The sequence below is a fragment of the Anolis carolinensis genome, chromosome 3 (assembly GCF_035594765.1).
Source record: "Anolis carolinensis isolate JA03-04 chromosome 3, rAnoCar3.1.pri, whole genome shotgun sequence".
In the NCBI taxonomy this organism is placed as follows: Eukaryota; Metazoa; Chordata; class Lepidosauria; order Squamata; family Dactyloidae; genus Anolis; species Anolis carolinensis.
Window position 1 is genome coordinate 33027627 of NC_085843.1, and position 25976 is coordinate 33053602.

General features: G+C 37.9%; 1 protein-coding gene across 1 annotated transcript; it reads right to left on the reverse strand.

The window, feature by feature from the left end:
• Window positions 1–4: 4 nt before the first annotated feature.
• hsph1 (heat shock protein family H (Hsp110) member 1) lies at window positions 5–25976 on the reverse strand. The gene is made up of 18 exons (XM_003219164.4): window positions 25753–25976; window positions 19381–19438; window positions 18517–18657; window positions 16284–16406; window positions 15425–15524; window positions 14284–14417; window positions 13438–13682; window positions 11229–11457; window positions 10156–10262; window positions 8238–8371; window positions 6631–6833; window positions 3788–3916; window positions 3426–3563; window positions 2592–2717; window positions 1879–1986; window positions 1564–1683; window positions 1079–1240; window positions 5–861 (listed from the first exon to the last, which is right to left on the reverse strand). Exons 1-18 carry the CDS (start codon window positions 25857–25859, stop codon window positions 664–666), a joined length of 2562 nt encoding a protein of 853 aa, XP_003219212.3. The 5' UTR covers window positions 25860–25976; the 3' UTR covers window positions 5–663.

Below are 25976 nucleotides of genomic sequence, written 5' to 3' on the forward strand. Positions count from 1 at the left end.
CCCCTTTTTCAAACCATAACCATTTCAATGAACTTTATTAAAGCTCACCAAAGGCTTGACAGGAACATTTAACAGGATCAGTGTACTACCTTCATTTGGTTTTCCCTACATAGGAGTGTACTTCTTGAGCAAGCGACAAAATGTAAGCAATTCTGCATGCTGCTTCACACATTCTCATCTTTGCTTCTAGCAAACATCTTGAACAATGATACAAAGAACATTCTTTAGGTTTGGTTTTTATGTAGGCTTTTCACCCAATGCCTCCCATAAGGAATCAAACAAATAAACATACTAACATGAAGAAGAAAGAAAAACTACCTTGGCAGCATATACGAAAAGCTCTAGGAGCAAACCTTTTGAAGGAGCAGGACCTTTTGTAACAACCCAGTGGCATCCACAGCCCTAATTTGAAGCAAAAGGTTGAAACTGCTGCACAGAAGATTTTATCGAGTGTTCACAATTCCACAGGAATCTGAAAGTTACCAAGGCAATTTTCCTTTTAGAATTTATCATGATTCTCCACTTCTTTTCAGCACAGTCACTCCCCACATAATACAACAGAATTCTAAAATATAAATAGCGGCCTTAGACATCACTTCCCCCGCATCACACAAGAAAGCTGAAGTCTTTTCCGTGTGAAATTGCTCATTGAGATACAACAGGCTAGTTCAAGTCCATGTTGGCTGGGTTCTCATTCATGTGACATTCCCCATTCTGTTGTGGTGTTTCAACATTTTTGATGTCCTCTTCTGCATCTTCATTTTTATAACCAGAAGTAGTATCCATTGGTTCTTCTTGTTTAGGAGAGTCTACCTTTGGCTTTGGTTGGGTCACAATAGGTTCACACACACTGTATAACTCCTGAAAGAGGCACAACAAACCATACATTTATAAAACTGATGGCAGCTATTTCTCTAAGCTATGTTGTCCTATTTCCAAAAACCTAATAGAACACCCCCTTAGGGAAAACATCTTAGGACCACTTTATGTGCTAATTAGCCAATGCTGCACACATTTGAATTTCCCAGGCTCTAGTTTTCCAGCAGCAATCAAATCTGCACCACGAATAAACACTTACCCTCAGCTTTTCCTTGATTTCATTTGCACGGACAACAGGATCCTTATCCAGGCTCTGCTTTGCCTGTGCTTTTACCATGTTGTTTATCCATTCCATTGTGTCATGGACACACTTTTCTACTTTACTAATTTCAGATTCATCAATATGGATATACTTTTCATCCTGAAACATGGAACAATGCAGTACATTAATAACAATTACTGTAACATGAAGAACAAAAGTTAGGCAGGTGAGTATCTTTGTAGGAGGGCCCAAACATGCCACAGAAATAGCTTCCAAATGATCCAGACCTTTTCTAGAATGTGCTTTATAGACATTATTCTGTGTAGTTCCTTCTTGTGTAGAGCTGCACAAGTAGAACGCACAGAGAATAAGGTATATAAAGTTCAGAAGGTGCCTCTTTCAGTCAACATGCAATGTAATAAAAAAACTGAGATGGAGAACTGGAACAAGAAAAAAAGATTCAGTATTGTAAGATTACATACCTTGTTCCTGTATTCCTCTGTAATTTTAACATAATTCTGAGCCTTATGCGCTAGCTCCTCCAGCAGCTTTGGACGTTCTTCTGCTTCTTGATACCGCATCTCAATTGGAGTACCAAATTTCTAAAGAGAGTGGCATAATTCACTATAAATGTAGAGCACCATCTTGTAATACTATATAGGTCACATATACAAACACATCCCTACACATGGAAGTTTAGAAGTTAGCCCATTCAGCTGAAGTGTCTTGCTTTTAATAAATTTCTGTCGTACACAATAACGTTTTAAGCATAGTACACAGGACAAGAGTAAGCCTACCTTTAAATCAGCCAGTCTATCTATATAGACCTGTTTTGGTTGATCTTCCCCCTCCTCATACAGCCAGTCTTCAACCTCAGACAGCAGTTTGGAGAAATTACTACGATCCTAAGGTTAAATAACTTTATTAATATACAATATACCGCCACCACTCATCAAAGTTCATGAGCCAAAGTAATTAAATAATACTGCATTAAGAAAAAAGAAGTGACACTGTTTACGTAGAGACTTAAAACAAACCACCAGAATATTAAACCAAACTTGGTGTTCCTAGAGAGCAAGTGTATAGAATAAGCAAGTTTGAGGAAAGTTTTATAACAATATATTTAATGTTATTATATTAAAATGTGAGAGGAAATATGTGGATTTTTTTTAGTTAAAGCTGCCATTTTGAACACTGATAGTAATAATTTTAATGTTTCTTAATATACAAAAAAGTTACAGAACTGTGGAATTTATCCTATTCCTACTTGTAAAGAATTTGATTGATGAGGATATACATTTGGGGTTTGCTATGGAAAAAATTGGTAGCTCTCGCCAATCCATTTACTTTGTATTGTCTGGATATACACTAGTACAAAGAGTCAGACCTTAATTACAGAAGTAAAAAAACAATATTTGAAGCCACCGAGAAATGTTCACATTTGTAATAATTTCTGGAGGTTTTCTTAAGGAAGCAGGGCAGAAGAAGAATACTTGACACAAATAAATACCTGCTCACACACAAATTTCTCATAGGGTCCAGAAAGCTTATCTCTGAAATCATAAACATATTCTTCAACAGCATTCTTTGCGTCATTCCTTTCTTTCTCCAATTTGTCTTGCATTATCATTTTGCCCTATACCAAATTGAACAAGTATATTAGATTAAGCATATTTTTAAATGCTAAAAAATTATATTAAGAGCCCAAAACATAAGGCCTTTCAAATACCTTCCTCCAATATAGTTTAGTGAAAGACACTTTGCACCATAAAGCTCTCAATTAAAAAATTATAATTGATGTAACTAGCTTCATATATTGATTAAAATTAAGGCTGAAGCTAGGCAGGATTGTGTATCAGAAAGCAGACATTTATGGCAACAGTGCATATATCTGGACTGATTCACAAAAACATTTACACATTATTGCACCTCGATGCTAAAAGAGACTATCGTAAAACACCAGAACAACTTTTCTGTTTCCAACCCATCTTTTTGCCTCTTTGTCTTCTAGATTACATAATAGTTTATGATCATTGACAAGGATTGCAAGTCTGTTAATGCTGAAATCAACTAGAGTTGTGTTTGCAGAAAGCAGGACAGAGTGTTGCTGTTCAACATATGTTGTATCACATAATTTAATGCATATAAACAGAGCCTATAACTCCATGTAATAATCTGTGGCAGTTTTGTTGACATTTTGAATTAACAGAGAAGATCTTTCAAGCTACCAAAAAATGTAGCATGAGGAAATCCCAATGGCTATTACAATTCCGAAAGCCAAATAATTGTCTTAATTACAATCGGACCAATATTAGACACAGACGTCAAAGCTCACTTAACACACCTCTGTTTCAATGTACATATTGAGCAGGTCTCTTCCAAGTTGCCAGACCAAGTTAGCTTCAATAGGTAACTCTACATTCTTCACTTTCATCTTGGGTTTTTTAGCATCTGGAGGTTGGTCACCTTTCTTTTCATCTCCCTGGGATGGAGAGCAAAAAATAACATTACATCAGGGAGAAAATTCTTTTACAGAAGGCAATACTTCATTATTCTTTGGTACAGAGTCACCGCTTCACTGAACCTTAGCAACTTTTGAAAGATCCCCATAAGAGTCACTGTTACTGGTTTCACTGGATGACTTTTTATGCCCAGTAAAAAAAGTATGTTTCTCATCCAAAAGAATGCATGTAAAGGGTCACTCACTTTTGCAGCATCTGGGGTTTTGTTTTCTTCAGGGGCAGCCTCAGAAGGGGGAGACTGTGACGTTTGTTGGCCATCTGTTTGTACCTGGGGCTGATCTCCAGCCTCATTGTTGCCTTGCTGGATATTTTTCTGAAATGGGAGCCCAGGCACAAAAGATGTGAAGAGTACACACACATGTAGAAACCGTTTATGAGCTACAATATATTAAATGTTTGAAATTCATAAGGTATAGAAAGCTGCCTTCAAGCAGATAAAGCTTTGTCTCACATCAGCTCCTGAGCTGTGCATCTGGTATTAAGGTGGCTTATTTTTTATTTATTCGATGTATAGAAACATTTAGGATCAGACTATTTGACCACCTAGGTCAGGATTGGCACAGCAACTTTCCAGGGTTTCAGGCACATATCCCTTCATGAAACCTTGGATCCTTTAACTGGAGATGTCAGAGGTACTGACTCTAGGAACTTGCACCTGCAGAAAACATATATGCCCAACTGAACTAAAATCCCACCCATTACATTTTGTTCCTACTGGTGAGTAAGTTAATACACTGCTTCTTAAACTGTAGGTCCTGTCCCAAATGGGGTCCCCTTGGCTCAAAGTTGGGGTCCTGGAATAATTTTCTGAATGTCACCTAATGGCTGTTTTAGACATTTATATGAATCTATTCTGCAGTGGACTATGCAGAAAACGCTTCAGCTGTGCTTTATAAAAAGAAAAATCATCTGCTTAGCAAGCCTTGAAAATGCTGACTTGCTATTACTAAATGCTTGATTTTATACCTATTTTCTATAATTATTATTACAGTAGAGTCTCACTTATCCAACATAAACGGGTCGGCAGAACGTTGGATAAGCGAATATGTTGGATAATAATAAGGAGAGATTAAGGAAAAGCCTATTAAACATCAATTTAGGTTATGATTTTACAAATTAAGCACCAAAACATCATGTTATACAACAAATTTGACAGAAAAAGTAGTTCAATACGCAGTAATGCTATGTAGTAATTGCTGTATTTACAAATTTAGCACCAAAATATCATGATGTTTTGAAAACATTGACTACAAAAATGCGTTGGATAATCCAGAACGTTGGATAAGTGAGTGTTGGATAAGTGAGACTCTACTGTATTATTACTATTTTATTTTTTACCCACCTCTCCTCATGGCTCAAGGCAGGTTAAAGTAACACTAAAACACACAATCATCTAAAAATATTCTGTAAAATATACATATTAAAACATATTTCTACAAAATACATGTTAAAATACACATAATAAAGATCTAGCTATTGGTGCTCTTCTGGCAGGTCATTCCAAAGTCTCGGGGCAGCTGGTGAAAAGGTCATCTAAGTGACGGTCACTAGCTGGGTTCTGGCTGATTGAAGTAGCAGCCCCCCAGGGGACCTAAGCGTGCAAGGCAGATTGTATGAGAGAAGGCGATCCTTTAAGCCACCTGGACCTAAACTAAATACGGCTTTAAAGGTCAAAACCAACATTTTGTGCTTTGCCCGGAAACTAATTGGCAGCCCGTGGAGTGATTTTTAGATGTAATATGTTCACTCCTGGATTTTCCTGTAACCAATCTGACTGCCGTATTTTGAACAAGCTGGAGTTTCCAAACTTGGTATGAAGGTAGCCTAAGGTAAAGTGCATTGCAGAACTCCGATCTTCAGGTTACCAGTGCGTGCAATACCATCTTTAGGTCCATCAAATCTAGGAAGGGGGTGCAGCTGGCGGATCAGCCAAAGCTGACAGTAAGTACTCCTGACCGTCACATCTAACTGGACTGACATTTCGAGATGGGTATAGGAGCACTCCCAAGCTGTGAATGCTGTCTTTCAGGGGAGTGTAATCCCATCCAGAACTGGTTGGCACACCCCCACCCCAGATTAGGACCCTTGATGGCAAGCACCTCTGTTTCGTCTGGATTCAGTTTCAATTTGTTTTTCCTCATCCAGCCCATTACCTCCTCCAGGCACTCATTCAGAGACACACTATCCTTAGCTGAGGCTGTTTCGGAAGGCATGTCGAAATACAATTGGGTGTCATCAGCATACTCATCCCATCCCAATGGATGACCCCTCCCAGTAATTTCATATAAATGTTATATTGGAGACAAAATAGACCCTTGTGGGACACCACATAACAGCTCCTTTTATGAGGAGAAGCTATCCTCAACCACCACCATCTGAAACCTGCCTGAGAAGTACGACCGGAACCACCTCAACACAGTGCCTCTGATTCCCAGACCCTCTAGGACCTCCAAAAGGATACCATGGCCGATGGTACTGAAGGCAGTTGAGAGGTCTAGAAGCACCAACAGGGACACACTCCCCCTGTTGGTGTTGAGACGGAGATCATCCACTAAGGTGACCATAGCAGTCTCAACTCTGTATCCTGCTCTGAAGCCAGTTTGAAATGGGTCAACGAAGTGTGTATCATCCCAAACTTCCTGGATTTGAAGGACATTTTCCTTCTCAATCACCTTGCCCCAAAAAGGAAGGTTAGACACTAGTCTGTAATTAAAGTCCATGGGATTGAAGGAAAGCTTTATACACTCGGGATCACATAAAAATTATTAGGCCAAAAGAGATAACGAGCGGAAAAGTTTAAGAAGCCCTGAGCAAACAGATAGGAAGCAAAATGAGATTCTATACTTACCAGATGGTACCAACACATGCCATATTCTGACTTTTTAGAATTAAAGCAGTTAAGGCAGATATAACTCACTTATTTACATACACACAGAACACAATTCTCCCCCCCCTACCCTGAGTAACCAGTTAGGCTAGCCTTGTTAAAGGGTATTTTGAGCATTAAAGATGAGGAAACCAACTTACATCAATGGTCTCGGGACATTTTTGGTTTTGGAGATCTACTTCAGCTTCAACATCAAGATTTTCACTGTCTTCTGCTTTCACCTGCTCCACCTTTGATGCAGTGGAAACACTAAAAATGCCATGAGAATTGATGCGGACTCTTACTTTTATTTTATTTTTCTCTCCATTCGTCTGAGTGGCAATGTTCTGAACAACATATTTCCCTATAAAGATAGAATGATCACCAAGTTAAAAAAAAACCCTGAAATCTTTAATTATTCCCTGAATCAATGTTAGGAATCCCCATGAAAATGATAAAATATTATGTGTCAAAAGACTAAAAAGTGCAACAAACTGTTTGTGGCGGGTTTTTTTTTTTAATTGTGTCAGAAGCAAACATACTGCAAGTCGCTTCTGGTGTGAGAGAATTGGCCGTTTACAGAGACATTACCTACAGGGATGCCTGGATGTATTACCATTTCTCATGTCCCCACATGGAAAGTTAGAGCTGACACACACACGAGCTCATCCCATCTTGCGATTCGAACTGTCAACCTTTAGGTCAGCAATTCAGCTGGCACAAGGGTTTAACCCATTGTGCCACCGCGGCTCCTGTCTGTGGCAGTGATGTTTAAGTTTTAATTGTGGAGTTTGTTTCCAAAAAGGTACTAAAATCCAAAACAATTGAAAAATGAGTTATAGATGGCAGCGTATTGTTGGCTAGGAGTAGAATATGATGAACAGATCCAAATTATCAAAATGTATCAAATCATTTCAGTACAGGGCTTGGAAAATTGCATTTGATAGCAAAATAACACATATCCTCAGCATGTTTTTCTCAGTTCCTGTAAAATTTGTTCAGATAGATTTTGTACCTTTTGGAAACAAGTTCCATAATTCTGATTTGTTATTGCTGGCACTGAATTTTCATTTCTGTATATCCACACAAATGCCACACAACTATGTTTGAGGTATCCTTGGGGCACACACAGCATCACATCTTAAAATATTTTCTCCCACAATCATGTGAGTGATAGCAATGAAGCACCAGGTTTCCTCCTTAAGTGGCAAAGGTAGAAGAAATTTGGATAAATAAATATAAAGACACCCTCACATATCCCTACTATGATGTTAAGCAGCAAGCCATTGTTTTCAGATAAATTAGATGTGTCCATCTATGTCATTAAACTGAATGGGTGACCCTGAGTCTTTCAGCCTGACCTAGTTGGATGCTGTGAGGATCAAGCAGAGAAGATTTTATAGAATCATACACAGTTGGAAGAGACCCCATGGATCCAAACTTAGACATACTGAGAGAAGATCCATTATAATTACTGGCACTTAAGTTCATCCCAACTAACTATTTACACTAGTTAATTCATTTGAACGACTGTTATTAGACTGGATCTAACTAATGGTATGAGAAGACAAAATAACATAGTACTTCTTTAAAAACAACAGAAAAAAGCACCAAGATAAGTGACATCTCAGGTCAAAACATCAACCTGCCCTCCATTTGCATGCAAACTAGGGATATGTCTGCAATAAGCCAGCATTCCAATATCAGGAATATATTAACAATTTAAATTTTTTAGAAGGAAGTGTCTCCTCTTGCATGAACAACTTACCAATCTTGCTTTCAGGGTAGGGGACACTACTGGGATCGGAATAGAAAGCTTGGAGTTCAAAGGGGCCTTTTCTGTAAAATGTCAAAACCTTGGAGAAAGGTGCCGCATGATGCCTACTGAACACTTCATGAATCCTACAATCAGAAGAAAAGGTAAAAATGAATTTCAAATAAGCTTGTACTGAAGCAGTCTTAACTTCAGGCTGCAAATTAGTTTATTGCAAAAAACATGTACAGTATACCCTCCCCTTTCACAGGGGCTGGGGTACAGAGCCTCTGCAAAAATAAAAAAATTACAAATCAAAATACATTTTTTTAGAAAAGTGAAATAACGTTCTAGGATTCTAGGAATCTGTAGCTCCTCCCGCAAAACTCTATGACCAACTCCCACCAAAAGTCGCGTTGGAAGGCCTAGATTCCTAGAGAGATCCTATTAAATCTGCCAATAATCAAATCCACAAAAGTAAAACTTGCAAATATAGATGGCCGACTGTATTATGCATAAATTCAAATTGGATGATTGCCTCCAAAAGAGTGAATATTAACATCACCATCACAAGCAAATCTAAATCAGTTTTAAAAGCTACACGAATTGCATTCAATTTATTTATTTATTTACTATTATATTTCTATCCCTCACCCCAAGGGGGACTCAGAGCAGCTTACAGTTTGGCAAAATTCATTGCCACATTACACATAAGAAAAAAGCAATACATAACATAATTAACTAAAAAACACAAATTAAAACCATTAAAACATATGCTTATGCTTCCAAGGCAAAACGTTCATTTCATAGTTCTGTTATATACTGTGCTGTCTGTTTTACTTCTTTAACTTCTGAGCAGCTTTCTTTTTGACCATCTGCAATCTTTTCATAGCACTGAGTTGTGCTTCTTGAGAAGTAGGACCTTTCAAAGATGGGGACTGATTCCCAGATTCTGCACTGGATTTGCTCCCACTCCCACTGCTACTGCCTGCTGTTCCGCCGCTTCCGTTTCCGCTTGCAGCTTGGCTGCTGCCTGGTGCTGAACTGCTTGGACTCGGAAGCCCCACTTTGCTTACACTGTCACTACTTACTGAACAAGAAAGGCCTGTTTTCCCCAATGTCAGAGGTGGCAGAGGCTTCAACTGAACTGGGCTTGTACTACTACTAGGAGGTGGCAATTTTTAGACTAGCCCTGCTCTAGCTGTTGCCAACCGTGAAAAACCCATGGGCTTATGATTACTTGAGGCTTCCCAGGGGTATTCTGCATTGTGGATTCCAACTTGGCTGTGGATGGGCCTGCAGATGATGTTTTTGCTGCATTCTGTATTACTAGACCTAATGGGTCAAGGAGGAGAAAACAAAAGTGTGTGTTTGAAAAGCTGTAGCTGCACAAGAGTTAGATCAGCCCCTTCCTCTTGACCTTTAGAAAGAAATTAAAATGTGGCTGTGGGACGAAGCCTTCGGAAAGTAATTTCAGTGCAATAAATGGATATGGAATAAGTGCAATTATGACTGGAATTGCTCCTGGACTATGATTTTGGATTATGTGATTTTAATAATTGATTTTAATGTTCAGATATTTTTAACTTTATGGTTTTAATGTATATGTTTATTTTATTTCTATGTTTGTTTATGCGACATCAAATTGTTGCCTACTTGTAAGATGCAAACGGCTGTGAGCTTGTCATCTCTGCTAAGTAACAACCAATGAATTGGTATAAATGAAAACTGATTCCACACATTGACATCACATGTTTTACATTATTAGTTTATAGAGAAGACAAAAAAATTAAGAAAATGAAATGATAATGTATGACATTTATGGTCATCATTAATATAGTAATATTAGTCTAAAGATGGTTCCAGCCTGAGATGTTAGTGAATATCCTGGGTCAACTATGTAAAAATATACCAACTTCAAGTTATTGCATACCCATCAGCCTCTTCAGATTCTGTATTCCACATCAATGATACTGGGAATGGAACAGCATCTGTGATGGAGAACTCTCTGACTTTAAAAGCTGGAGACAGAATTGCACACTAAAGGACCAAAAACACAATACACAAGTGTTATTGTTGGTCTTTCAACAGTTCTGATCAAGCTAAGAGAAAGGAAGAGAATTGAATACTATATTGTATCATCCTAATGGACATAATTAATCACTCCCTATGAAGTTTGAAATCATAGGCTTACGTCAAGGAACCTCTGACCCTGCAGAAGTTGCTAAACCCGCCAAACTCCCATCAGCCTTAGCCAGCATAATCAAATATTAGGGTAAGTATAGTTTGACACTAGCAATAGCTGGAGAAACATATGTCCCCACACTATCACTATCATGGACAAAGAGATATCCTAATCAGTAGAAAATGTATTTTATTGGCAGAATCAAATTACTATTTAATCCTGAATACCTATTTACTTGGAAATAAGTTCCAATTATTGAAATTAAATGATTTATTACTTCCATGTTTAACCATTTGTACCTAATTTTACACTCAAAACTAGAATATGAATTAACACTCAGAGATGTAAGCATATTAGTTTGTATTGAAACAGAGACATCAGCAACATCTTAAAATTGAAAGTGACATATTATAGTGTCTATAAAATGTTTCCCTCCAAATCCACAAAGAAGAAAGTTAAGTAAAGGAAGAAACTATGATTTTGCCATATTGCAAAGGACTCACTCTATGTTTTATAAAGAGTATATAGAAGATAGCTTTTCTTCCGTTTGTCTTAGAGTACTGGATGGGTTTGAGCACCACCATTAACATCTCTCCACTCTGAATTCCACCTTTCAAATATGTTTCTTTATCCTCTTAAAGCTTAGTGCTGGCAATCATGAAACACATGTTTGTCTGGACAAAACAGTCACAACAGACCAATCTTTCATTGTTTCAACATGGCCTCCAAAACAATGTGTTTCCACAGACTGACTTACAAATAATCAAGAGCTGAGTCATCCAGTGACATCTTCTGAGAAAGAAGAGCTGCCATAATTTTACCTGCAATGCACAACCTCTTGCTACTGCTTCATCCGCATTCAGCGTTGTGCTGACATCTTTGCCAAAGAACTTCCCAATTCTCTCCTTAACAGCTGGAATACGTGTGGCTCCACCTACAACTTCAATGGCATACACATCATCCGCTTTGAGCTGGATCTGGTCCATCAAGGAACGAAGAGGAACCTCTATTCTTTGCAAAAGGTCAGAACATAGTTCTTCAAATTGAGATCTAGAATGAAAAATGACCAATAAAAGAGGTTTGAGTTTCCCTTACAGTTAAATAAGACCCAACCAACCCTGACTACTCACACAACATACTATATGTCTTCTATTCATGGAAGAAGGAAAAGTTGTGATACTGTTGATTTACTCCCTTCACTCATGGGAATCAAGGTGACATAAAAATTAAAACAAAATTACTTAGAAAAATAAGTAAAAATGTATAGAACGCTGAGTTTCTATATGTTGAGTTGCCCATGGAATTGCAGGGTTGTTGTATGTCTTTCGGGCTGTGTGGCCATGTTCCAGAAGCATTCTCTCCTGACGTTTCGTCCACATCTATGGCAGGCATCCTCAGAGGTTGTGAGGTATGGAGAAAACTAACTTAGTTTTCTCCATACCTCACAACCTCTGAGGATGCCTGCCATAGATGTGGGCGAAACGTCAGGAGAGAATGCTTCTGGAACATGGCCACACAGCCCGAAAGACATACAACAACCCTGTGATCCCGGCCATGAAAGCCTTCGACAACACATTGCCCATGGAATTGATATAAATTCATAAAAGGCAAACATTAGCAAGACTACACATTACTGAATCCCCTTGAAATATAGAAGTTTCACTTGTTAATAAAAAAAAAAAAAAACAAGGAGTTAGCCATCCTAGCTTCCAAAGCCTGGGAAGCACTTTGAAAGCCTGGGAACAGCCACTGAGAAGGGCCTGCAGATATATTTGTGGGAGCAATAGGCCTCAAAAAAGGCCTTCCCTGAAAATCTTACAGTCTGTCTACATTGTAGATAAATGCTGTTCAATACCACTTTAACTACCATGGCTCAATGCTATAGAATCACTGGAGTTGTACTTTGGTGAGAAACCAGCATTCTTTGGCAGAGAAGGCTAAAGACCTTGTGAACTGTGACTCCCATAATTCCATAGTATCGAGCCATGGTGGTTCAAGTGGAGTCAAACTGCATTAATTCCACAGTGTAGATACACCTTATATAACCTCATACACTACTTCAAATAGTTTTGACATGAGCCATATAGAGTTTTATGGGACAAAACCAGCACTTAAGACTTTTGCCCAGAAACAGACTATCAGCAATATGGCTGCAATTCTTTCTTCTTCTTCTTTTTTTTCACAAGTCCAAAATTTCATTACTTCTGTTGCCAGCTTGTACTTCTTTCCCTCATTAAAGATATAGTCAATATATTTTCCCTATATTTTCCAAAAATCTTGTTTGTTTCCATATTCCCTTTTTAATTTTAATATTGCAAGTCAAATTGTCATTAATAGCTATGTTCCAAATTTCTCTGTATCATTCTTCTAATTGAATTTCCTTTCTTTCCAGTTTTTGCTACTAACAATTTCGCTGCTGTTAGCAAATTAGAGACAGATTTTCAATTAATTCTAAAAACCCGAAGTAACTGCATGATGAAAGATGCACAGCCAAGCTAATTAAGTACTTCTTAACAAAGTACATAGTTAAACTATGGAATTTGCTAAGAAAAGATGTCATTATGACCACCAAAAACAGGTAGCTTTAAAAGCAATGTAATTGTTTATTGTACCAACCCTATGCCATGACATCAAATAATATACAACCTTTAAAAGTACAATAAGCACTTTCCAATATAAACATTAAGATTTATTCCATATACTGGCTCTTTAACATTACAGTAGCAGTGATGTGATAACAATAACAATGTCTGATTTGTATTATCCTAGATGTAGATACATCAATAGAGGATAAGGCTGTCAGTGTTAGTGACAACAATTACATATCTTCTAACTATCAGAGGCAGTACACCTCTTATTGATGACAATGGTCCTATTCTTTTTGGAAATTTCTCATAAGTATCTGGTAGGCCAAAGTGGGAAAAGAATGCTGGACTAAACTGGCTTCTGCATAGTTCTTCCTTGTTTCATGGAGACTCCAAAACCTACTTTCTTCCAATGCAATCTGTCTGTATCCAAGAAATATCTTACCTATTCATCTTTCCAGATACATCTGTATCATTCATGAAACATTCAATATTAAGTGGAATGTCTGTGCTGTTTGAACTCATTAGCTTTTTCAACTTCTCACACTCCTGATGTAAACGAAGAAGTGCTCTTATTTTAGATTTCGGGTCCAGTTTGTACTTGGCTTTTATTTCAACACAGAAATGGTCCACCAGCTTTGCATCAAAGTTTTTTCCTCCAAGAAGAGGATCAAAAGCTGTACCAAGCACCTAGTTTGAAGAAAAGAATGTCATTTTAGTTGTACTTCCCAAGATTATTGTTTATACTTTGAAGGATACAGTGGCAGCAATGATCTTACACTACATTTGAGTTGGATGAAACTCATTCCACAAATATATCCAGAATTTGAAGGGGGACAACAAGTTCTATGATTCACACTCAGAAATTCAACTTAATTGACCAATCTGCAGTCTGTACAATTTCCCAATCCTAGAATCAGCTTTATGACTTTAGAACCACAAGGTGCTTAAATCAGAAAATATAATTACAGTACAGTGTTCTGACAACATGGATTAAATTAAATTATTTTATATTTCAAACGGTCTCACTTAACATAAGATTTTTCAAAACTTTTAAATAGATGGTTTCCTTTTTTCAGTATATCCTGGCAATGCTATCTTTAGATACGCCATCCAAAGTTCAAAGATGGCTAAGAGCTACTTATTTTATGTTTTATGCAACAAGGCCTGATACAGAAGAATGTAAAAAAACCCTCTTTGTTCCAATTCCAGACTGCAGACATCTTTATTGATTTGCTTGAAAAGGATTTTATAAAGAACTAGGTCATAGTGGCTCTAAGGTTCTTCTCACCTTCAGTTTACCCTTGTTGAAAGCACAGGCTGATACTTGAAATGCCGAGTGGCCCATATCTACAAACACTACTATTCGTGGTTTCTCTTCTGGAGTTGGAAGGTCTTGCTTGTAAATCCCATAGTTCAGAGCCACTACAAAAGGGGGAAAAATTGCCAGCTTATGCTAAAGCTTCTTGTAATTACTGTAATTGAACAACATCAAGACTGCAGATGGAACTTCTAGATGGAGAGGTATGCCAAGAACTTTTCTACTGTGCTGTAGGCAATATGGGACTTACTTTATAGCAAGAACGGATGTGGCATCTATCAGGTTGGAATTACAACTCTCAATACCCCAAGTTCCTTTTCTTTCTTTAATTTATTTTTTAATTTAATAAACTTTATTTACATACTTTAAAACATTTAACATATAATTGCCTTGCTACATGGGTTTATTCCTAAATCTATATATGCCCTTTACTGCCAACATCATTCATATAACATGAAAATAATACAGCTCTGTCAGGTTCTATTACTTTTACTTATTCTTTCATCAATTACAAATAATGATTTGTAATTTACAGATAAAAAAACACTCAAATAAATACATATACATGTCTTAAAAGAGGTGTCTTCCCTTTCCACTGGAAATGTGAACTAGGAAGCCTTGCTACCAAGTGGGAGACCTAAAATCAAAAATGAATGGGGTGAGAGTCAAATGTGGAAGAAACACTCATTTTCTCTCAATTTCTGCCATCTCGCTTTGGCTGGATCTATACTGCCATATAAAATGCAGATTATATGAGTCAGTGTATAATCCAGTTCAACTTGTATAATCCAGTTCAAAGCAGATAATCTGGATTATATAACTGTGTAGATCCAGCCTTTGTCTCCATCTGCATACAGCACAGCTTCAGAGGGAAGGACAGAGTACTGTTGCAAGGGATAGTTTGCAGAAAGCTTTTGAAAGTAGGTTGCCTGCAAAATACTAAATGTGAACACAGTTGTGCTCTCTAGTGATTTAAGAGGTCTGATATCTTTGAGAAATCTGCATGCCTACAGCATACATTTATACCTTAAGCTTTTTATTACAGCCATGTTACAACTGAAAGGACACATATTTTATTATAGAATAGACGAAATAACTATCCCTTACTTACCTGCTGTCATATCATTCATTAGTCTAAGACAATTTAATCCAACAACCTGAGCAGCATCCAGCAGAGACCTCCTTTCAGCATCAGTGAAAAATGTTGGCACCTGAAGAAAGAAAGAGGAGAAACAGGAACATATTGACCTCCTCAGAGGCATCAGAAAGGCTGAGAAATCATTATAAGCTAATGACTGCATTAAAGAGAAAACAGGAGGCTTCAAATTGAATTCTGAGTAATTGACAGGTCTCGTAATATTTGCTTTTTAGGATTATAATAATCAGAATTCCCCAGCCATCAAGGTCAGTTAATACCATGCTTTTCCACAATTACAAATCTGTATGAAATATATTTCACATACAAATAAATTGACTAAGTCAACATCACAAACCACCCTTTGGTAGGAAGGGTAAAATTACAGTGATCACCTGATAAAGATGGGAGTTGAAACCATTTTTGCAAACTTTATATGGTTTAAATTAATATTTATGTAAAACACTTTATATTGATAAATATTTGTTAAAATGTCAATATTATCTGTTGAGTATCTTACTGCATTTTGCAGCACTATAAGGTTTATGCGCTTAACTTTTGTTGTTACTTTAAGCTATTTCACCTACATCTATATGTGACCTTTGTACACTCTTAACTGTTTTTTTTATTGTTCTCTCTCTTTGAAACTAATATTGGGGAATTATATGCCTTCTGCATTTGATTAGCTTCCATAGTGTTAAATATATTTAGTGCGTCCAGATGTTGTCATACAAAAAACCCAGCCGTATTCTAAGTTGGTTAAAACTTTGATCAACATAATATTCCAACACACAAGAGGAATCAAATGCTCCTAAGATTAAATGGAACTACTTACTGAAATAACACAATCTGTTACAGGTTTTTTGAGGTTATTTTCAGCAGTCTCCTTCAGTTTAGTCAGTAGCATAGCTGTTATCTGCTCGACACTGAAAAAATGCTCTTCGTCCATATAAGTTACCTGCAATATAATACAGGAGCAAAATATTAAAGCAACTGAAATGCATCCAGCATTACTTTTGCATGACAATTACCACTAGGCCTTCTCAGTTTTCTTTTTATTCTAAAATTAAAGTAATCTTATACACTAGAATCATTTAATTTTTGTAAGTTATCAAGTTTCTGAGATTGCAAGAGGTCCAAAGCAGATGGAATTTGTCGTCCCTTCAAACTATATAAACCATTGCAGTCAAAATAATAAAAATCAGAAGTCGAATTTTACAATCTTTTCCTTATTATAACAAGAGAGAGGAGCAAAGAAGGCTAAACTAGAAAAACTGCAAAGTTATTTCCTATCTGATAAACCACACACTATCTGAATACAGTAAAATAGTCAACTATTCTAGCATAATAGCTCTTAAACAGCACTTAAAGGCTTTAAAATGCTTGAAAGTGAGAAGCTTACTTAATAGTCTCAAATGTTTCCATTGAGAGGGAGCAACAGGTGTCACAAAGTTTACATTCATGTGCTATGTTCTTATGACTAAAATCAATTCCATCAGTTCCTTATGCATTCTATGGTGCTGTTTAATAGAAACTGATCTATTGGTATGTGTCGTTTGGGCAAACAGTAGCTCCTGATGAATTTTTAACTGGAAAAATAGCTTAGAGGAAACAATCAATCTTTCTTATCTTAGCACACATTTAGTCTGGCCTTCAAATTTGACTTTAAGTTTTTCCTTAGATGTCTATTTTTGAAGACATTTGATTTTATAAAGACTTGTCGAGTTGTGTAGAACTTATAGGTCAAAAAATGTAGCTGGTCACCTGTAGATGTGAGGCATATCTAACACTTTTCTGCATTAAACTAGTATTACTCTGACTGCAAGTTTAAAGCTCAGAATTTTCATTGAAAATAGAAAAATGTCACATACATAGGGAGACTCTGATTCCATCTGACTAATAGCACTTCTCCTGGGTTTCAGACTTCAGAAGTACAAGGCCTCCATTAATTACTGGGAATTAATTTCAAGAATAAGCACAAAGGAAGGAGCCAATGCGGTATTCCATTTTGTATACTGTTTTGAGCTAATACTTATGCACCAATTAAATCCAGGGCAGCAAAGCTAATGGATTATTTTACTTTGTCAGCGTCATGTTGGCTCCAGGCCTATACCTGCTAATGCCAGGGAATGATGCTGGGAGATCCTTAATTCCAAGCATATGAATTACCAGAGTTACAGTTTTACACCATACAGGGAGTCCTCAGGTTATAAACATCTGACTTACAAACGACTCATAGTGAGGAACAGGGGCTAGACAGCAGAAGTGAGAGAAATCTACCTCTAGAAAGGGAAATTCACACCCGAAAGAGTTATTATGGGGAAATAGTGTATCTACTGAAGCTTTGTCATCAATCCTTGTTTCCACAACATGCCAATTTTTTCAAAATCCAATGATCACAGGTCAAAAAAATGAGGTGAAATCTTCTGACCAGGGGCACAGACAGCAAAACAAACATCACGAGGGTGTTAACCCTTTACTGTGCTATACAGGCAAATAGCTATGTGGGCATGTATGTATATGTATATAATAGGTATACAATTCAAATATTTAATTATCACAAATCAGCATTTGCAAGGCTTGCTAAACAGGCTGGTTTTCCTTTTTACGAAGTAAAGCTGAAGCATCATTTGCAGAGTACACGAAACACTGCACAACAGATTTGTGTAAATGTTTAAACAGTCACCAAGTGAACTTCAGAAAACTTTTACTGTTGCCAAATTTGGGCTAAGGAGACCCCATTTAGGGTTGGGGCCCATAGTTATAAAGCAGTATCCCTTTTCCTTGATTTTCACCAATTGCTTCCCTCTGTTTGGACCTGTCCCAAACACTCTCCCTGCTAAGCCCTCATGAATAATGTGTGAAGCAGATGCAAAGAAAGCTGGGAAAACTCAGTTGGTGAACACAGTTCTATTCAATCTTATTTCACCATCTGTTTCACTTATATCTTGCATTTCTCCTGAACTGGGCTCAATCTTCTTCGGACCCAACTGCTATCCATCATTTTTTTCCCTTTCATTTATTTTCTGTAAACAATTTCTTGATATTTCCCCAGAGTACATATTTACCTTTATTCCAACATTTCCATTTTTCATTGGAACCACACAGTAGCTCACATGTTCTTTCTCCTTCTGGACAAAAGGGTCATTAAATGCACGTCCATGGAATCTCTTGAAATTAAATACTGTGTTGTTCGCATGTGTAATTAGCTGCAAGAGGATAGAAAAAAAATGGCTATGGTGATCTTTACTGATAAAAAATTACTAGCTATATAAAATATTGAATGCCACTAAGATAGACATGTAATAACCCAACTTATTTGCCATTACTACACATGACAAATTTTATAAGTAGGGGAAAAGGGGAAGAATTACATAATTACTGCTACATTCACTATCATGTATTCAAAACCAAATAAACATGATGTACTGATCAAAGTACTGTATTTTATTCTCCATATCCACACACAAAATAGCAGTTTTATGCTCAAACATCTAATAAGCAAAAGAGAGCTTCTGATATTATTATACAGGAAACAGAAGCTATTTCCTGTGGCCCTTATGAACCTAGAGAACTAAGGGTGTTCCTCTCAACGGAAAAACTATCCTGTGCCCTGTTTCTTGGTCAAGCTGGAAAATTATGGAATGTTGGAAACTACAAAAATAAAATAATTTATGAAGCATCACCAGTTGTAGCACTATAAAAAGCAACTATTAAAAAAACAACCAAGTAAACACTCCATTTAAGCAACTTCCAAACATCCATAGTCCATTCCACACAGAAAAGAACTGCTTAAAGGAGCTCAACTAGAATATAACTCTTTGTGCAGTGGTGCAAACCCATAAGACAGTGGGGTAAATTTTAAAATGCATAATGAATTCTCAGAATGTCTTCCTCACTAATGAAGGTCTTTCTCTTTTTAGATGACTTACTTGATTCTTAGCAGCTACTCCAATTGCTCTGTTTTTGGACCCAAATGACACCACTGACCTGAAAAGAGATTAATCCGACAATGATTAAAATATACTATTTCCATTACTAGGCTTACAAATATTTACAAATATAAAATGCATAAACCTCCAAGATGAAAAGTTACTACATTTGAAGCTCTTCTACCACATGATGGTTTTAAAGAGGCTTCTTGTAAATGCTTCAATAACTAAGTTCTAAAACTTCCCACTACTGTTTTATATCAGCATATGTAAAAATTCTGTGAGCCAGTGTGGGGTAGTGGTTTTGATTGTCAGCTACAACTCTAGAAACCGGAGTCCAGTTTCCTCCTGGGCCAAGGGAACCTACTAGGTGATCTTGAGCAAGATCACACATTCTCAGCCCAAGAAAAACCCATGATAGGTTTGCTTTAGGGCTGCCAGTTAAAAAACAAGTTTTAAGAAAACAACAGGTCACATACAATCTGTGTATGCGTGCTTTCAAGTTGTTTCTGATTCATGGGAACCCTAATACAGGATTTTCTGAGCAGAATTTGTTCAGAAGCGGCCTGCCCTTGCTTTTGTCTGAGTGTGTGTGACTTGCCCATGGTCGCCCAATAAGCTTCCATTGCCTAGTAGCAAAAAGTAGAAGTATTGGGTTACATTTATGGGATACATAATATGAAAAAGAGAAACATCTACAAATAATCAAAGACATCTAATACAAATTTATTTTTCCCCTTAACAAATATATTGCAATATTCTATCCAATCTTTCCCCTCCTATCCCCCACCCGTGATGAACTCCAACACTACTCACTGTGAGTCCCATATCTAATAATATCTACCCTGACATCTACTTTAATAAATTCCCCATGTGGCTATTATAAAGTCCTCATTTGTCTTCCTTTCCATGTATTCAAATGCCAGCCTCCATTTTTAACAAACTCTTCATTATTTCATCTCCAGATACCATTACATAACATGGCTATTTGAATACAGTTTAATAACTTTTCTCTCCTATCCTTTTTTGATAGTTCTTTTTCACCTTTCCATGATTTTGTCATTGTCAGTCTGACTGCAATAAAACTATATTGAAAAATTTCCTCATCTCCTTTACTAATTACTCCCTAAATAGACTTCTTCTGGACGGTCGAATCAAACCAGCAAAGCCTGGCAGCATGCATGCCTCTATCTCTAACGAAAACCTTCAGATGCAGCAACCAGCCTACTTCAAATTAAGAACTTTTAAAAAAAAACAGCAAAACTTTGACCAGAGCTTTCCAAACTGTTTATCGCAACACATTAGTGTGCCACCTGCAATATATAGGTGTGCCACATGAACATAATGAGAAATGACAAAAATTTTGGAAATGTATGTAATTATCTTACAAATCATATATATTTTAAAATGTAAATGAAAGGTTTTCATGAGGTATGTTGTGCCCCCATACATCTTATAAGGGGTTGATTTAACCTCCAATTTTCTAGTAAAACCAAATTACTGTGTCACAAAATGATGCATGTCTAAAAAATGTGTCATCAGCATGAAATGTTTGGAAAGTTCTGCCCTAGACCATGACCGCATCTTGTATACTATGGACTGGAATTATGAGCATGCTATTGGAAACTGTGAGGTGTCTTGTGAGTAGGCACTGGAATGTAGTCAGACTCCAAGAGATGCCACACACCTGTCTGAATTATTTTACATTAATAATTTTTCATATTTTAAATACAGTAGTTGCAATTTGTTTATTTCTCACATTATGATTATGTCTTTGCAAACAGACATGGATATTTGCTTGTCACTAACCATCCCTTTGGTTTAAATCATTTATGTATATTAGCCTTTTCCTTTGGTGATTTAGATTAATTAAATGCATCTGGTTTAATTGAATCCATCAATTAAAAGGTGGTGGACTAAATTTCTGCTTTACACTTCAACTTGTATGTATTGTAGCTATAATTTGTAGTCATAATATTGATAGCATTTTAAAAATGAAAATCTCTATGCAACTAAAAATCCACCATATGCCAAACATGTTTTAAAATCACGATTTAAAAACTTGTTTTATGTGACCACCCCGATTAAAGGAATACAAACTGGATTTCAAAAATTAATGTGAAAAAGCCTGCAAACCTGAACAAGCATCCAGTTTAGAGGTTACAAATTCAACCATTAAAAAACTAAAGGCAATACTGACAAAAAAAAAAAAGAATTTCGTGGAACCACACGAGACATGTTATGATCTAAATTTTTGTGGACTAGATTCTACTTTATCACTTGCCACTGAAATATCCCTGCGCAAGTAAAAATGCTTTATGTGTGGATAAGAGATAGGTGCCTCAAAGTGCAATTACACTTTAGAATTTATACAGTTTGACAACACTTTAAGTGCCATGGCTGAATGCTAGGGAACCTGGGAATGTCGTTTGTCTAGCACTGGCATTTGGCAAAGAAGGCTAAAGACCTTGCAGAACTACAACTCCCAGGATTCCATAGAGCCAACTTATGGCACTTAAAGTGGTGTTAAACTGCATTAATTCTACAGTCTATATGCCCAGTCTCCTACCACATTGTGTGCTCTATTGTTTGGAAATAGTGGTCTCGAATTAAACACAATGACCTACTGTTCCATCTAAACTAGATAAGACCAGTCCAGAAATGACATCTGTATGCACCCTCCTTCTCTATCTGAGTAGAGGAACCCATAGAAGCTTCCAGATGCTAGTATTGAGTTGGACATGGCTAATTGTGGCTCTTCAAGATCCAATAGGTTCCTCCTTCAAGCAATCATCCTCACTTATTTCCCTCTTCTAAGCATCAAGTAGATTACATGAACTCCGCAGGAGAAAAGCATATGGCAGGCCAATGAATTGTGAGATACCAGCACTGCAGCATCTCTTCGGCCCCTCCCTGTTTAATCAAGGGAAAAGGCGAATATAAAAATCCGTGTAATCCTGCCACACGTGGACACAACAAAGGAGTGCGGTGGAGCATTAGCTTCCCTGATGCCCCTTCACAGATGCCAGGAGGGAGAGGGAGACAGAATTGACAGATGGAACTGAAAACAGAGCGTAGTAACAACAGATGATACAATGCCAAGCTTTGGTGTGGGCAGAATGTGTCTCAAACAATGAACATCCATCATGCTCTGAGCAGATGTCAGATCTTTCTTTCTTTTTTAAAAAATAGAGCATCCTAGAGTTGTAAGCACACAGATCTGGGGAGTAAATCTAATGTCATTCAGAAGAAACCCTATCAGGTGGCACCACTGCAACCCTAAGGCTGCAGTCCCAAATGCATTTTCTCCAGACTAAACACTTCCGTCACTGAGGCTGGATCTATACTGCCCTATAATCCAGATTCAGAATGTGGATTAACTGCATTGAACTAGATTATTTCAATCTACACTGTCCTATAATCCAGATCAATGCACATTCTGAAACTTATAAGACAGTGTAGATCCAGCCTGAGATACACTTCTGAGAAAACATGACTAACCTTGGGGGGAAAGCCCCCACATTTCGACTGGTACAAGCTGGCAATGCATTAAGCCAGAGGACTGAACAGATCTTCTTTTCTAAGGCTGGGGAGAACTGAAGTTAGGAAGGCACCAAAACCAAACTTAAAAGCAGAGAATATTGTTATCCCTCCCCAACTTCCTTGTGAGCCTACTAGATCTGTGTGCTTGCAAGTCATTTTGACCCTATGATAACATAAGATTTCTCCAGACAGAGATTTGCCCTTTGCTTTTTTCTAAGGCTGAGAGAGTGTGACTTGACTTGTCCAGGATCATCCAGTGTGGTGGGAATTTAACACTGGTCCTCAAACTCAAAGGGTGCATCTATCTCAGGCATGGGCAAACTTCAGTCCACGCGTTTTGGGCTTCAACTCCCACAATTCCTAACAGCCTATCTGGACAGCCGAAGTTTGCCCATGTCTGATCTATCTTATACCATGGACGGCAGTTTGACACAGCTTGGATTGCCATGGCTCAATGCTATGGGATCCTTGGAGTTTTAGTTTGGTGAAGCTCCAGCACTCATTGGCAGAGAAGGCCAAGAATCTTTTAAAACTACAACTCCCAGGATGACATAGCATTGAGCCTTGGCAGCTCAAGTGGTGCTAAACTACATTCATACTACAGTGTAAAACAAACCTACAGTCCAACACCCAACCCCTCACTCCCCTCAGATTAGACACTCTAAATCAAGCATAGGCAAACTTCGGCCCTCCAAGTGTTTTGGACTCCAGCTCCCACAAGAATAACATTCAGAAGACAGGGGAATTCCAGACAAGAAACAATCAGGTCCAGTTAATAGATCCCAACAAAGGCTTCCCCCAGGAAGGAAGCAGCCAGGCTTTGAAGCTGCAAGGCTTTTCAATGCTAATCAAGCTGGTCAATAGCAACATTCACACCTGCCTTAAGCAGGTAAGAGTTCTTTCTCCCACCTGGGCATTCTACAGATATATAAACCCCACCTGCCTCGTTTCCAACATACCCCACAACTTCTGAGGATGCCTGCCATAGATGGGCAAAACTTCAGGAGAGAATGCTTCTGGAACATGGCCATATAGCCTGGGAAACTTACAGCAAGTGATTCCAGCCATGAAAGCCTTGAACAACACAAAAGTAATAATAATACAGTAGAGCAGGGGTCCTCAAACTTTTAAAGCAGAGGGCCGGTTCACAATCCTTCAGACTGTGGAGGGGCTGAATTATCATTTGGAGGAAAAAAGATGAACAAATTCCTATGCACATTGCACATGTCTTATTTGTAGTGCAAAACAACAACAACAACAACAATGAAAACAATTGTAACCAACCTAAACCTATCAGGATTTCAATGGGAAGTGTGGGCCTGCTTCTGGCCAATGAGATAGTCAAGTTAATTAGGATTGTTGTTGTTGTTGTGTGCCTTCAAGTAATTTCAGACTTTGGGCGAGCCAAAGTCTAAAATTATTTATTCATTTATTACCTTTATTTACTACATTTATATCCCGCCCTTCTCACCCCGAAGGGGACTCAGAGCAGCTGTATGTACATACAATATATTATATTATTAGCATAGCATAATATTAGCATTATATATTACTATATTGAACTATACCACTACATTGTAATATTATATGTAATATATAACATATAATTAATATTATATGGTATTATTATTAGTATTATATTGTAGAACATTATATTATTATCAATATTATATGTATATACAATATATTATATTATTTAAAATGATATAAAAATATTATATTATAAAACTGAAGGCGGGGGCCAGGTAAATGACCTTGGAGGGCCGCATCCGGCCCCCAGGCCTTAGTTTGGGGACCCCTGCAGTAGAGTCTCACTTATCCAACATAAACGGGCTGGCAGAACGTTGGATAACCGAATATGTTGGATAATAAGGAGAGATTAAGGAAAAGCCTATTACACATCAAATTAGGTTATGATTTTACAAATTAAGCACCAAAACATCATGTTTAACAACAAATTTGACAGAAAAAGTAGTTCAATAGGCAGTAATGCTATGTAGTAATTACTGTATTTACGAATTTAGCACCAAAATATCATGATGTATTGAAAACATTGATTACAAAAATGTGTTGGATAATCCAGTATGTTGGATAAGTGAGACTCTACTGTAGTAATATTCACTTATGCACAGCCTTCTCTCCTTTGATTGAGGCCCAAGCTCATATCCAAACAAATAGAATCAATGCGTTGGAAGAGGCCACAAAAGCCATCTGGTCCAACCCAGTTCTGCCATGCAGGAACACAGAATCAAAGCACTCCTGACAGATGGCCCTTCAGTCATGGCTATCATGTCCACTTTCATCCTTCTTTCCCCCAGGCTAAACATTCCCAGTTCCCTCATAGGGTTTGGCTTCCAGACCTTTGATTATTATATCTTCCTTCTCTGGACACCTTCCACCTTGTCAATATTGTGGGACACAGGAATATTCCAGGTGAGGTCTGACCAAAGCAGAAGAGAGTAGGGCTATGATTTCCCTCAGTCTCCACACTATTGAGGCAGCCTAGAATCGCATTAGCCTTTTGAGCTGCCGTATCACACTCCGGGCCCTTCCCCACAGCCATATAACCCAGAATATCAAGGCAGATAATCCACATTATCTGCTTTGAACTGGATTATCTCAGTCCACACTGCTATATAATCCAGTTCAAAGCAGATAATGTGGGATTTTATATAGCTGTGTGGAAGGGGCCTTAGAGCTTCCTCCCAGCTCACAAATGTACCTCATGGCTGTTTAAATACAGCCCCATCTCTAGTCCCAAGGCCTGCAAGGCCTGCAAAGCCCCGCCGCCCTTCCATCCACGCGCCCGAGCCCCTTCCAGCCACTTACGGGGTGCAGCGGTCGCTGAACTCGTTGGCCACCGTCTCGATGCCTCCGGCCCTGGCCACCGCGATGTAGCAGCTTTGGGAGCCCAGGTCAAAGCCCACCACCGCCATGGCCGCCCTGCGCGGGACCCGCCTCCCGCAGCCCCAAGGCTTAAATATGACAATAGACCGAAGTTTCCAGAAACTGCGACAGCCCGTCGCCGGCTCCACGTGCGGCTTCCGCTTCCG